This window comes from Antrostomus carolinensis, unplaced genomic scaffold (assembly GCF_000700745.2).
Source record: "Antrostomus carolinensis isolate BGI_N321 unplaced genomic scaffold, ASM70074v2 scaffold3822, whole genome shotgun sequence".
Taxonomy (NCBI): domain Eukaryota; kingdom Metazoa; phylum Chordata; class Aves; order Caprimulgiformes; family Caprimulgidae; genus Antrostomus; species Antrostomus carolinensis.
The window spans coordinates 81,217-96,353 of record NW_010301429.1 but is presented as its reverse complement, the minus strand read 5'-3'; the positions used below and the strand labels follow the sequence as shown (position 1 = coordinate 96,353).

Genomic DNA, 15,137 nt, shown 5'->3' with positions numbered 1-15,137 from the left:
CAACCCAATCTATTATATGATTCTATGATAAATATCTGTTGTTCCAGAACTTTAACATTAAAGTCAATTAGGACATGACAATGGATAGATACAAACTTACTGTTTTTTCAAATGAATTGTGTCTAAGAGCAGCCCTTAACTACTTCTGTTAAACTCCCAAATACAAAGGTTTGTTTTCACTTCCAAAACCTGTTGATTTTAGAGCTGTATTTTAAACAGGAACACTCCTACAGTGTAAAAGTATAAACAAACAAAAGCAAGCAGAAATGTAGTTACCAACATTTTATTTATTCTTAGTTCCAGAACCCATACAGAAACCACATGAAGGACCCGGAGAGATGGGGAAGCCTGTGGTCATTCCGAAAGAGGAGCAAGAAAAAATGAAAGAAATGTTTAAAATAAATCAATTTAATTTAATGGCAAGTGAAATGATTGCACTCAACAGATCTTTACCTGATGTCAGGTTAGAAGGGTAAGTGCTTTATTTTGTATTAAGAATGTACTCTACTTAAATGAGGAATGTGCAAAGACTGATCCAAAACTAGAGTTCAGTTCTGTAAGATATTACTGTTGAAGTGAAAAGCAGGAGGATTCCTGTGTATACGGTACTTATTTGTGAAATAAGATTGAGCGGCAGAAACCAAGTTTTTCTTCAGTATTATTTTACTTTGAATCTGATTACAAGAATGAAGCCCATTCAGGGAATAGAAATTAATTTGGTTGAAGGAAAACAAAGTTACCTTAAGACTTGACATTTCAGGAAAAAATTACTTACTTGAAAAATTCATGCGCTGCTTGTAATGAGACAGGCTAAAATTCTGCATTATATGAAATAGGAAAGATTTGATGATGAAAAACAAACACTTTAAAAATTTCTTATCTAATGAAATGTGCAAAGCCTCATTTAGACTGTATTATAATATTTTCTAATATCCATCTGGTTTGATTTTGATCTTGCTTCTGAAATATTGATTCTTTCAGAGCTATTTGAGTCATAAGTAATTAAAAAGAAAATTGTAGCCTTGTTTTAAATAAAGCTCAGATTGCTTTACTCTCCTGGGGCTACTCTGGAAGGGTAGCTGATGACTCCCTCCACCCCAACTCATCTTGTTTATGAAAGGGACTCTCAAGTTAAATAAAGCTCATGAAACAAGATTTTCCCAATCAATTATCTGCATTCTCATGCAGGAATTAGGTGCTATAGAAACCCCATTTCTTTAGAAGCTCTGCTGTTGCTACTGTATACACAAGACCTAGCTGCTGGATTGTTTTAATTTCCTACCTCAGAAGATAGTATTAGAAGAATGAGATGGAGCTCTGTCTGCTTTCATTTTTAATCAGTGATAAAGAGCTGGTTTGTAGGTACCTTCATCTATTGTAATGAACGTGATTCTATGTAGCATGTGAGTTCCTGGTAGTACTGGTGTTCTTGATAATTGAGCCATATATTTTTCAAAATAGGATTTTATAAGTTTGAATTAATGTACTTTTTCAATTGATTTTCAGATACATTATTAGTCAGTTTTTATGGTCGCTACTTGCTTGTTTCTCAGTACAGTGTAAGAATGCAGATCGTGAACTTGAATGGTTTTCTTTCAGAACTGATGTCTTTGGGGGGAGTAATATCCTTTTTTATCATGTTAGTGCTCTGATGGCGGTTGTAACGTGGCAATGGGATCTCTTGACAATCATGCAGATCCATATGTAGTGTCTGCCCCTTTTATTACACTCCATAGGATAAGAAATTGCCTCACTGTAAAGTGGTGACTTTCACTGGTTAAGAACTTGTACTTAGTGCTCTCAACTTGTTTCAGCTGTGAGGAAAATCATGAGTTTTGTTGGAGACTTTGTCGAAGCTGGGATGCTAATTTGGGGTTACTTCTGTGTGTTTTTTCTGGAAGAGCTGAATGAAAGGAGTTAACAAAACTTTATGGAAGTGATAGTTACAACAGTTGGTTATTTGGAAGGTAAACATGAGTAATTTTTCATTATGACCCTGGAGGTATGGAAGAAACTAAATTACATCATCTGTTTATGAACATTCATATTGGAAATCTCGCATGTATATATTCTACCATTTTTATAGTGTAAAGACGAAGATAAGAACAAATTTGTGAATCTAAAAAGTTGGCTTAATTGTAAGCATTGTGAAGTCTAGACTTTGAATTAACAAAAAATGGAAAGAGAAATTGCTATAAAGTATTAAAAATTTGTTACCTAAGTGTCACTCAAGCTTTTGCAGACAAATGAAATTGCAACTTTAAAATCAGCTTGAGCTGTAGGAGTTTTTTTGTCTTGTACACTCAGCCATGCTCTGCAGTTGTTGTGTTTCACAGTAAGATATGTCAGTAATATTGCATTTGTTTCTCTTTTCCATTTGTATGGACAGAAATACTGTCACAATACTGTGTGTGTGAAAGTGGGATCTTAAAATAAAATTTTAGGTAAGGTCTCAGGGCAGAGTTGGATTTCCTAGTTTTGTAACCAGAAATTGCTGCCAACAATTTAACATTGATTTGCTGTGAGCATTTTTAGTAGATTTTGAGTGAAAATGGTCCCCAAAAGGCTCTTCCTTTTGTCATCTTTTCAGTATGTGCTCTGTAAGGTCACAGTAATTAAGAAGTTGGGGAGTGTATTAACATTTCTCCAGCAAATTTGAGAACAATACTGTGTTTACAAGACAAAGGCATCTTAATCTGTATGTGTGGATTAATATTACTTTCCAAGAACACTGTAGCCATTTTCAGAATTGTGAAAACTACAAATGTGCTGTGGTGTTATATCTGTCTCTTACGAAAGTATTTATCTGATCAGTCAAAAATACTCACACAGTCAGAAACACTTTCTGTTGCATTAGTTGCTTCTGTTATAACTTGTTCTATCTATATATCCCTGGTAGTGTGGAAATAATTTTGGGAGAAAGTGAATGGGTAACTTATAATAATTCCTTATCACATTTATGTGCTCACCGCACAGCTGCCAGTAGCACTTTCCATCAAGGTTTTGAAAAAGTGGGATGTGTTCAAAGGCACACTTAGCTGTTCAGCCATGTAATCATTTTCTTCAGAGGTTTTGTGGGTTGCTTCCTTTAATGTGGTGTAGGGAGAAGATATGACTATTTCAAATCCTATAATTATCTGGTATGTCAGTTCTTCTGAAATACAGAACTCTGTAAAATTTTTGCCTAATGGTTAATAGCTCAAAAGCTAGCGGAATTAAGTATGCCAGGATCAATTTGCCACATGTATTTAATGGGAATGGCATAACCTGTCAGCTGGAGAGCAGCTTTTGAAGTAGCCTACATTATCCTTCATGCTCATTTCTGGTTCTGCCAATCACCTGTGCGAAGGCAAGCACGTCTGGGTACCTGCTCGGTTCTCGAGGCAGCAAGTACCTTCGTGGGTTACGTGTTCTGTCTTGCATGTCTGCCTCCAGGTGCTCCTAGGTTAATCCCTACAGATGAGCCACTCTGGGTGTCATGTTTATGTTTTGGCCAAGACATTTTGTTTCCTTACTAGAAGAACAAAAATGTGAGCTGTTTTAATAACTTATAGGCACTTCTCCAGCTCAGAGGACCTCCTCAGTAAGAGACTTCTACAGAAGTTGAAATCTGCATTCTGCTGAGCTGTGCCCCAGTTGTATTTACAGATTTATATTTATTATTTGGCACAAAATTACCAAGGCACATAAATGCCTTTAAAATCATTGACATATGCCTGAGTTGCTAGTAATTTCGTGTCTGTAATCAGGAACGTTATTCTACTTACTAATCTACTTATACCAACTAAATGATTTGCTTAACAGAAAAAACTAAACCAGAAGTAATTTTTCTGGCCTGGATACTTCCCTGAATCTAGTCTGGGGCATGTTAATGGAACTAATATAACTGACAGTGCCATAACCTCTGGAGGGATGTTGTTGCAGGGAAACAAGAAGCTGAGGATAGCGGATTGGGTTTAAGTTGCTAATAGAATAATTCTTGTAAGCACGTCTTATTCTGGTCTGTGAATCAGTCATCAAAGTGGGAGTTGATTCACAGTTGCCAGGAAAATAGGCAGCTGTGGGCTTGACATGACAGCAAAAAGATGGGTGATTAGAAATGCTAGAGTCTTGCCTTGATTTTGCTGAAGATGAGAGAGGCAGTTAATAAAATAGGTGTCAATGACTAAAATAGGTGTTCAGCTGTGCCTGTGTGTCTTAGACCGGTATTCAGGCTGGAAAGTGGTGTGGTTAAACACATTAAATTTGTATGTGTCCTATGGCTTGGTTTTGCTCTCAGTACTATTTGAGATGACTTGGAAGCTGCTTTGTAAAATGAAGAGTGAGTACTGTGTTCTAAGGCTGAGATTTCCAGGCTGTAGTAATTATTTAATAATTTGTGGAATATATGAAACATATAAGGAGACATTTGCCAAGCCACTCACCGTGATATTTGAAAAGTCACGGCAGTCAGTGAAGACCCCAGGGACTGGAAGAAAGGAAACGTTTCTACCCTTTTTAAAAATGGGTATAAGGAGGACCCTGGGAACTACTGCCCTGTCAGTCTCACCTCTGTGCCTGGGAAGATCATGGAACAGATCCTCCTAGAAGCTATGCTGAAGCACATGGAGGTGTGAGGTGATTCAAGACAGCCAGGATGGCTTTACTAGGGGCAGGTCCTGCCTGACCAACCTAGTGGCTTTCTACAATGAAGTAACTGCATCAGTAGACAAGGGAAGAGCTGTGGATGCCATCTATCTGGATTTCTGCAAGGCCTTTGACACAGTCCCCCACAACATCCTTCTCTCTTAATTGGAGAGATATTGGAGAGATATGGATTTGGTAGGTGGACTGTTCAGTGGATATGAAATTGGCTGGATGGTCGCATCCAGAGGGTAGTGGTCAATGGCTCAAGGTCCAGATGGAAGACAGTGACAAGCAGTGTCCCTCAAGGGTCTGTACTGGGACCAGTGTTGTTTAATTTCTTCATTAATGATATTGACAGTGGGATTGAGTGCATCCTCAGCAAGCTTGCTGGTGATACCAAGCTGGGTGGTGCAGTCAGTGTTCCAGAGGAATGGGATGCCATCCAGAGGGACCTGGAGAGGCTGTAGAAGTGGGCCCAGGTGAACCTCATGAGGTTCAACAAGGCCAAGTGCAGGGTCCTGTACCTGGGACAGGACAATCCTCATTATTGATACAGGCTAGGAGATGATGTGCTGGAAAGCAGCCCTGAGGAAAAGGACTTGGGGGTAGTAGCGGATGAAAAGCTGGACATGCGCCACCAATGTGCATCCGCAGCCCAGAAGGGCAACTGCATCCTGGGCTGCATCAAAAGAAGTGGGGCCAGCAGATTGAGGGAGGTGATTCTGCCCCTCTACTCTGCTGTGGTGAGACCTCACCTGGAGTGCTGCATCCTGCAGCAAGGAGTGTGGATAGCTTTGGGATACTTTAGCAACCCTTTCTCCAAGGCTGCAGGTTCTGTAGAATTTGGCATAAAAGATCTGCCTTGTCGTTTTGTTCCTTAGTTGGTAGAATTTTGACAGAATTAAGGGTATCAGACATAATTCCTCAGTTAATTCTGCATAACGTTTGGGATCTTTTAAGTGTCCTTTTCTCAAACTGTCGATATTCAGGGTGTAGGTATGTTGGGGTTGGAGTGCTATAGACAGTGTTAGCCTACAATCAGAGTTCTTAGCCAGGTGGCCCTACATATTTGAGTGAACTGAGTCTAAATTCATAATAGAAAAATAAGATGCAGATCTCTAAGACCTTAATGTTTAACTAGTACAGTAATGTGGTCAGTTTAAGTTATTATTGAAGGCATTTTTGCAGAATCAAACTGCCCTGCCCAGTTCCTCCTGCCAAGCTTACTTTCACAATCGGGAGGAAGTTGACAGGTTTTTTTCCTAGGGTTAAAAACCATTCTTCTAAGTCTAACTTAAATGAGTGTTGTGGAGATTATAGCAATTCCGCTGGGCTTCTTTCTGAGTAAGTCCTTCATATGACTAATTTTGTCATCTCTTTGCTTAGAAAGAAACGTATTTAGATTTAGGCTTTAGATTTAGATACTGTTAATTATATGATAGAATAGAATACGTTTTGGTTATGAGACTGCAATCTGACTTTTGTATGTGTGCTTCAAAAATGTATTGCTGATTTTAAGCCTGAAATAGACATGTGAGAATACACTGGAATTTGGATTTTTAACTTCTCAAAACAAATTGATTTGCTGCTTACTTTAAGTTACTACATTTGAATCATAATATGACACCTTCATAAAATTTACACAATCCCCATGGGTGGAAAATAGTTTTGAGTAAACTTATTCAGTGGTAAAACGAGTAAAGGCACACATGCAAGAGCATGCTTTTGGAACTCAAATGTGTGACATTTAATGGGTTTTTTAAATGGCAGCACTTGAAGTATTTACTTCTATGCAAGGCTTGTGAAGGTGTGCTCTTTTAATTTCATTCAAGATATGAGCTAAGAGGGTAGTTTTATGCTACATATAATCTGGTGTAAATGTGGACTGCAGCCAAAAGAAGTCTTCTCACTGTGTCTGTTGATACTGATCTCACAATTGTGCGGCCTTGGCGTCCAGTGACTGGGTGGAGAATTGCATGCCAAAAGGGGAAAAAAAAAGTGTATTTTGTTGAATCAGCAAACTGAAACAACACATCCAGCAGCTGCATGATTAACAGATCTGGCACAAAGAAGCAGATGGGACAAAACTGTAATGGTGAAAAGTGGGATTATTGCTTTTGGCAGCAGCTCACAGTTGCACTAGATTAGGTGGAACATAGAGGATAAGAAAAACTGTTTTACAGAACATGTGTATTAAAATACTCATGAGGTCATGGGGATTTAAGTAGCTTCATAAATTGCGATACATTTTGTGAACTTTTGGTATTCATTTAGCTCAGGTCATAGTGATGTAAAAGATAATATAAAAGAGTGAAGTTTCCAACATAGATAGTGAAAGATGCCAGAGATATAGTCAGTGTTTTGTTACAAGCTAGAAATCCAGGCTGTTAATTAACCAGGTATCTGTAAAGGAAATCTGCTGATCTGATGACCAGCAATGAAACTTTCAGCAATGTCATGGTGAAAGTCTGAAAGCCTGTGAGCTACAGTTCTTTCAAGCAGGAATATTTTGTCATCTGGCTTTTGTGGTACATATCGCTTGTTACTGGCCCACTGTGGAAGCAACATTTGGAAATGTTCTTGTTCATGTTGACTTAATGAGTTAGCTGGAAGAAGTTGCCTATAAGTCTTTTTCTTAGAGAAAGTTTAGAGGGGAAAAAAAATAACTTTAAAAATCAGCTTACTTCCTGTAAACTGTTTTTTTAATACATAGACATATATTAATATATAGACATAATAGTCATTTAATATATAGACATATATTTTTAATACATAGACATATGTGTGTATATATATACATGTGTGTCTGTATATACACACAAACACTTGGCAATCTTGTTCTTAGTTACGAGTGTCTTTCATTTTTAATGAGCAGCTATATCCTGAACTTAAATCAAAGTGATAGGTCTAGTATGGAAAATAATTTGGCTAGAGAACTCAAGGTTCAGTTTCAGTCTTTGAGGACAGAATTGGTTTTCCTTCTGTCAAGAAGTGCTTTCCTTTTTCTTATCACTTTCAGGATAAGAACAATTGTCAATTGCGGCTAATTATTTTTGTGAAATTCTGCTTGAATTCTGTAACCACAATGGTTTTAAGGACCATTTTGGATTTTGTTTCCAGGGTCTAAAGAAGATTTCTACTTGACTCATGAGATAATGCGACCTTTCTTATATCCAAATCTTTGAGATCAGAAGAAAGGAAAATTTCATACTCTTGATGTCAGGTAAATTACATAATACTATTGAAGGCAGACATTAAGCAGGCTGGATGGAAATGTTTAGATAAAAATAAGGGATTTGCCTGCATTCAGGTCTTCTGCTCAGAAAGATTAATTGGAGTTGTGGTATGAATTATAGAAATTAAGACCCCTTTCTAAACCAAATTGTTCTGATTTGTCTGGAATAAGCAGCTTCGGGGTAGCGTGAATTTCTGCTGCAACCTTATCCGCAGTGCTTTCTTCTTGTGTGGCCACAAGTTAAAACTGAGGTTGTGTGCAAAGTCTGTGTAGTGAAAAGTGGTTTGGCATGTTATGACAGTCAGTGATTCTATCTTTCTCAGAAGTATTGCCTTTAGCCCTTTTAGCTGTGGTGTTTCTGTGTGAAAATTAAATCTTTATCCAGCTTGATTGTCTTCAATTTGACGGCTTGGGGTATTCTTAAAATTTGTGTCAGAAGCAGATTTATTAACACCCTTATTCATGATGATATCATGAGACTGCTGCTCATATCCAGGAAAAACTAAGTCGGTGTTTACCAGAAACACACCACTTGACTTGAGTGCTGGTGGTTCTTGCTGTAGTGTTTTGACACTTTCTTTACCAACTACAGGGCGTTTTCCTCTGATGGAAATGTAGGTCAGTCTCAGCAGCTTCAGAGTGACTCGCAGAGTCTTATTTCAGAACTGATTTTGTCCATGATTTAAGTAGAGAGGAGTTTGTGTTGGGCATAGCTGTGCCTCAGCTTTGTTACATTAACTTTAATGTAGGCTATAACTTACGGCAAATGGGCAGGTAAACAATGGAGTACTGACATTTTATGGTGCTGCAGCAATATTAATCAGATATCAGTTATTAAAGCCTGAGGTTTCATGAGAGGAGTTCAGACTTTCTGATTTTCTTCTCTATTGATCTGCCATTAACTTTGGTAACCTCAATAGAAAATAATTGTGTATTTTCCAGTCTAAGGATGCTGATGTTCACTTTCCAGAGACTCCAGTATATTTTAATACTGAAGAGTATACTGTTTGTACTGCATCAGTAATATTGAACAGATTTATTACAGGGGCTATACTGCGTAGCATTTCCTCAAAACTTCAGCTTTAGCCTGATTTTCAGCAAGGCTTGGATTATTCCTTTGTCAAATTTAAGTTCTGGGATGCCATTTATTTATAACTGCAGTTTTTATTTATTACTTGTTTATAGTATGCAAGATAAAAGATTGTACTAAATTTGTAAGATGGCTAAATATGTTTCCCTCCCTGCCCCAATGTATTGCTAGTACAGCTTTCAAAAATGCATCGGCACATAACGAACTCCGGTCTGAGCTCCACTGGGATTTCCCAACTAAGCTGCTTAGTGCACAGGAGAAACTTTTGCTTGCATTCCGTCTCTGTCCCTTACCAGAGTGCTCTGGGTTGTGTGCAGTGGGCTAGAAAACAAGGATGGCATACGTGTTTTACTGCTGTTAATATTTTTGAGCCACTGTAAATTATTGCTCATGCCTTGTTCCTATGAAAGGCTGGTGGAATCTGGGAATAAAACTGATATCAGATATAGCAAATCATGGGTCAGGTAGTGTCTGAGACTATTAATTTTTGTGATTAAGTAAGTATGAGTGGCCTTGTTTTGGAAATTACATATTTAAAAACCAAAAAAGTTCTGATGTTACTTGTCCTCTTGTTTTTCCTCTGAGGAAAATAACCTGTTGGAGGCAACAGAAGGGGTAGATCTGTCCTAGTAATATTTAGAAATTTACTGTTTTTCTCATTCAGGTTATAATTATGACATAATCTTTCTGGAGAATGACCTACAAATTTTTTTATGTTATGCCTCAGTGAATGAGGTTTTCCTCATTGTATCTCTCTGCATAAATATTATGGTAGTATATAACTGGTTTCCTACAAGACATCTACCCTGTCTGTACCTTTTTTTGGGGGCATATGATTCTTTAGCCTGTTAAACAAAAGTATTTAAGAGCTATCAGGCTATTAAATCCCATTTTATTACATTACTTTCAGGAATAGTTTATCATTACTTTGAAGGGTGTGCAAACAAATCACTGCTAACATTGTAAATATTTGTCTTTCAAGGTTATGACAATTTTACATGTGTAGCATTCAATCTTGGGTTTTAGAAGCAATTTCTAAGTAAATTGATCCATGAATACAATTTCATAGTATTGATAAAATGCCAAGTCTATTCTGTAATAAGATGTCTGCATGGTTGCATTTTTTTAAAGTAAAGTAAGTGTGTGTGAAAGTCCCCACAGTAGACTAAAAGAGGTGGCATTAGGATAGTGAAGAGTGTCTCTGTCTGGGGGGCCAATGGCTGGACTGGGTCAGCCTTATTGATCTCCAAGTTGAGTATTGAGCAGAGCAGGTAGGTATCAGAAGAATTTCACCTTCTGAGGAATTCAAATGGGGGATCTTGTAAGATTACCTAGTAGATTTCTTCTGTCCCTGCACTGGTGAAGTATGTTTTTCTTGTTCCTTCACTGGCATGAGAGAAGAGAGAGGTTTCCTGTTCTGCCAGATGTGGAGGAGAGTTGAGAGTATATGGTTGCAGTGCTGTAGGAAGCGCAAAATGAAGAGTTGTCTTCTTTCCTTGCAAGATGGTGCTGAAGCAGCAATTAAACTCAGATTTTTGTGGCTTAATTTTATTTGGACAGAATTGCCTTACTTGATATTTCTTCTGGTTATTTTTGTAATGTCTCCTGTGGACTGTACTCTGGGTAAAAGGGAAAAAAGAGGAAAGCAGTTCATTCAGAGGCTCTTCAGCTGCATTTGAAGAAGCATCAGGTATTTTTCAAGTGGCCATATATCTAAACCACTGAATAAAATTCTTTGAGATTTTTTTTTCTGAATGTCTCCTTACCTAAAACATGCAGAGCTTCTATGTAAGATTCACAAAAAGTCACAATAATGGAGAAGCATAACACAACTCAGATGCTTTTGGCCTTCCATTTTAAAAAACTTCTGTAATAGATTTAAAACTTTGAAATCAGGCTACAGGGTGTTCCGGACGACACCCTGTATTTATTTTGCTGTCACTGTTCTTCTCTAGCAATATTATACACATATATGCTAGGATCTGTCCTCCTTCCTTTGCTTTTAGTCTATTAAATTTAAATTCAAGTTATGAAAGATTTGGACCTCTTACCCTGCCTTGTGCTCTTGGGGAGATAGAGACCCAGCAGTAACTGTGTAGTTACAAGGGACTGGGCCAAAGTATTCTGAATATATGATGCAAAATTACAAAAAGGCGAAATTCTGTGAAGAATGTGTATGACTGTCTTACAGAAGTCGGAGCAGTTGTGTGTCCTGTGGCTCCTTAGTAAAACAACATTTAAAAGTATAGCTTGCAAACTTTTTTTTTTCCCTCAAATCTGATTTTGATGGGGCATTAAAGATCTGGGATAACTAATTTTATTTCCTAATTGATTTTCCATTTTATTTCCTAATTACATGAAAGCAAGTAATCCAATATTAGGGAAGAGTACAAGGCTAATGCAGCTGAAGGTAGTTGCTGTGAAATAAAGAACGTGACTGTTTTGAGCATTGGAATATGTACGTCAAGAAATGTAGACTAATTAGGCTTTTTTTTTTTTTTTAGATCATATTTTTCTGTGTCTTTAGGTAATAGGTCAGTAAGTGTCTTCCATTTAAAATATCTGACATTTTTAGGGAGTTTCCACTATCTAAATAATATATGGAGTTACATTAGTTGAGAATTTGCATGGTGAATACCATAGATGAAGGAAAGGATGATGTGTTCCATGTGAAATAGACATTCTCAGCTGCTGTTTTGTGTTTTCATTAAGTTACTGGAGATGGTATGACTTCCTAATGTTAGACACTCAATTCTAAAACTGTTTGAGGCACGATCCAACAAGAGGAACATAATGTATTAGTAGTGAATTAAAATTCAGGTTGTCCTTAATTCATACCCTATGTGTCATACCCCTCATGGTTATATTCTGCTACTAGTGTTGCATAACTGTTGGTTGAAACTAATGCTTTATTTTAAATTTTATAGTAATCCCTTTTTCAGGTAATTTGTTTTCAAATGAAAGATAAAAAGGATTCTTAATTTAAATGTTTGTTAATAAAAACGAAGTGTACACAGAAGGCTAATGCTCTAATCACAGGTGTCAACTGTTTCATTTGTCTTGTGTTCTGCAGCAGTATGTTCATGGGAGGGGAAGGAGTGTCTGTCAATGTTTTCAAAATGAAAACCAGGACTTTTTATTTGTATGTATTCACAGAAATTCCTGTATACCTTCCTCTTCATGCTAAAAAGTTTCCCTTCAAAGCCGGGTCTTAAATGTTTTGGTGTATTTATACTTCAGACAGTGTAATGGTTTATAAACATGGTAGTCTCTGATCACTTTACTGGCTTTTTATTATTCCAATTCATTGATTTGAACTAAGCAAACTGAAATCTACTGGAAAACTGTAAAAAAAAAGGCAAGGCTGGAGATGAGAGATGTCATATGACAACAGTAGATCTTGTGGTCACCCCAGCAAGATATTCCTAGTGAATGACACGTTGTTACTACTTTTCACAGAGAACTGCTAACAGGCTTCTCTCAACTTTTTTACAAATATTCTGCCAAAAAGTAGAGGAACAATTGTTGGATTTGTGTTACTGCTGTAGCTGGAGGTCTACAATCAAACACTTGCTTTCTGGTCTAGGGAGCAGTGCAGCAGAAGGAATAAAACATTGAGAATTTGGTTTCAAAGTATTAAAATAGGCTGAACAAGTGACAAACATGGGGGAAAAATTATTTGGCTTATGATTGAATTTTTAGTATTAAATTCATAGCATTTTTGTGAAAAGCTGTGTTATTCTCAAATGATACCACAGAAATAACTGTATCAGTTGGCAAGCTTTGCAAGTTTTTTAATACGTGAATTAAATTGGAAAACATAGGAATATATGGCTGCTTTCCCTGAAGATTTTATGATGTTCACTTCAGTGGGATGAACAATTAAATTTGGCCATAATTGTATAATAAGTAAATATGATATTGAAAACAGATAGTGCTTAATCCTACTGCTTCAATTCTCAGAAATGAAATATGGTTCCACAGAAGCTCTTCCAGATATTCATTGAATTGTACCTGGACTTGCTGATCTCTTATGAGATCTTGGTGCACATTAGGCTTTTGCCACCCACTTCGGATCTGAAATGCCTATGTGCTCTGAGAGCTGCTCTCACTTAGAAGAGGTCTGGCTCACCAAGTTATCCAGCACATGAAATATTCATGTTGGGAGCCCCGTTTTGTTGGTGTCACCTGTTTTTCCAAAGGGGAAGATAAGGGTGGGGATGGATGCTGACACCATGATCCTGTATTGGCAGGCTGTTCCTTCAGTTTTGTTCTTACATGTTTAGGGTAGAGGATATGTGCTCTGTACTTCTCAAGCCCTCAGACAGCACAGCTGTTAAGCTGACAGTCATGAATACTTGTTAACATATTTTAATAGCATTTAGATCGGGTTACATTACAGTGAATTGACTCAATAATTTGGGATCTAATAAAAGCTTTTTTGTTGGACTGAAACTCCATTGAATATATTTCTTTCTGCTTCAGTGTTTTCCTTGTGTTTGAGATCTGCATATATCTATTTAGCTTTGGTTCTTAAAGGTCTTAGTACCAGCAAATTAATGTAAGTCTTTCGTGTGATTTTGAATGTGCAAAAGGAACAGATCTGTACAGAGACTGCTTAAATTTGCATGGTTATTTTTTAGAGCAGTATTGTATTTTCAGAATTGTTAAGAGTACTTTATGTACGGTGTGTTGATTTTTCTAGGAGATACTGAAAATATAACTTGTTTTAAAGTAGTACTACAGAGTGTAAAATACTGGCTGCATGTAGGGTTACTTGGAGTATGTGTCATATTTTGCATAAGTGTTCTATATATGCTGTTGGGAGAGCTGAACCTATGGTCTTCCATGTTAACTTTGGAATGTGAATATAGTTCTCTTTTAATTTGATCAGCCTTTATAACACTTCCAACATGTATAATGGGATGGTTTAACCCACAGGTAGACCATGCGGTCCTGCACTCACCCCCCCCACTCAGTGAGATGGGAAGGGAGTCACAACAAAGGGGGCACAGGATTAGGAATAAAGGACAGGGATAGCTCACTGACCAGTTATGGTCACGGGCAAAACAGACTTAACTTGGGGAAGAAAAATCAATTTAATTCATTGCCGTTCATCTGAGTAGCACAGTGAGACAGAACAACCACATCTTACAGCACCTTCCCCCACCCCTCCCTTCTTCCCAGGCTCAAATCACTTTGCTCCCAATTTCTCTGCCTTCCCCCCCAGTGGCACAGGGGACAGGGACTGGGGGTTCAGTCAGTTCACCTCTGCTGCTCTTCCCGGCATGAAAGTCCAGGAACAGTCTTCCAGCGTGAACTTCCCATGGAGTCATGGACCTCTTCAGGCTCAGTTCCTGGCTCTGGCATGGGGACATCCATGGGCTGCAGATGGGCCTCCCATCCAGCACCCCTCCTCACCTTACCTGGATCTGGGGGTCCACCCCTGCTCTGGCATTGGGCGACTCTGGGATCTCAACTCAGTCACACTTGCCCTCAGGCTCAGCTTTTCTGCTCCAGTGAGGAGTCCTCCATGGACTACATGTGGGGTATCTGCTCTGCCACTGAACCTCCATGGGCTGCAGGGACCTCCTCTGCTTTCTCCTACTCAGTGTGGTTGAACTGGGTGCCTGAGTTTCTCTGTCCTCCCCCTTCTCCTCCTTCCTCCTGGCAATGAAGCTCTCCCTTTGTTTAGGCCGATGGTCATCTTTTGTTCACCCCCTTCTTCTTTTCAAGACAGTCTTTCCACTCACAAATAGGGATTCACAGAGGTGTTTCCCTATTGCATATTGTCTCAGCCTGGGCTGGGGGGGTTTGCCTTGGAGCCCAGGGGAGCTTTGTGAAGCTTCTCACAAGGTGGCCCCTTGCCCTACTACCAAAAACACCCCCTCCCACCCCCAATCCAATACATATACAATGAGGAGAAAAGAAAACCCCAACTATTTGTGTAACATAAACACATTAAATTATAAAATATACTTACTTCACAAGTATTATAGGTAGCATGCATGTAGCCTTGGCTTTTCCAAACATCAGCTGTGTCCAGAATTCTTTACATCTTTTTGTTATTATTTGGTTTTGTTTATTATATACTTTTTATTGTATTTACTTCCTAGTTTAAGTTTGCTATTTCTTATATTGTGTGTGTCTCTTTTCTCCCTCTCTCCCTGTCACAGTACTCTTTCC

The 15,137-nt window shown here is 38.1% G+C and overlaps 1 protein-coding gene across 1 annotated transcript in view; it reads left to right on the top strand.

Annotated features, from left to right (window-relative positions):
- Nucleotides 1-302: 302 nt before the first annotated feature.
- Nucleotides 303-15,137, top strand: part of GALNT1 (polypeptide N-acetylgalactosaminyltransferase 1) — a 39,771-nt gene continuing 24,936 nt past the window's right edge. Inside the window, exon 1 of the mRNA XM_010163424.1 lies at nt 303-472. Within this exon, the coding sequence (XP_010161726.1) occupies nt 339-472 (134 nt within the window). The 5' untranslated portion in view covers nt 303-338. The remainder of the gene's footprint in view (nt 473-15,137) is intronic.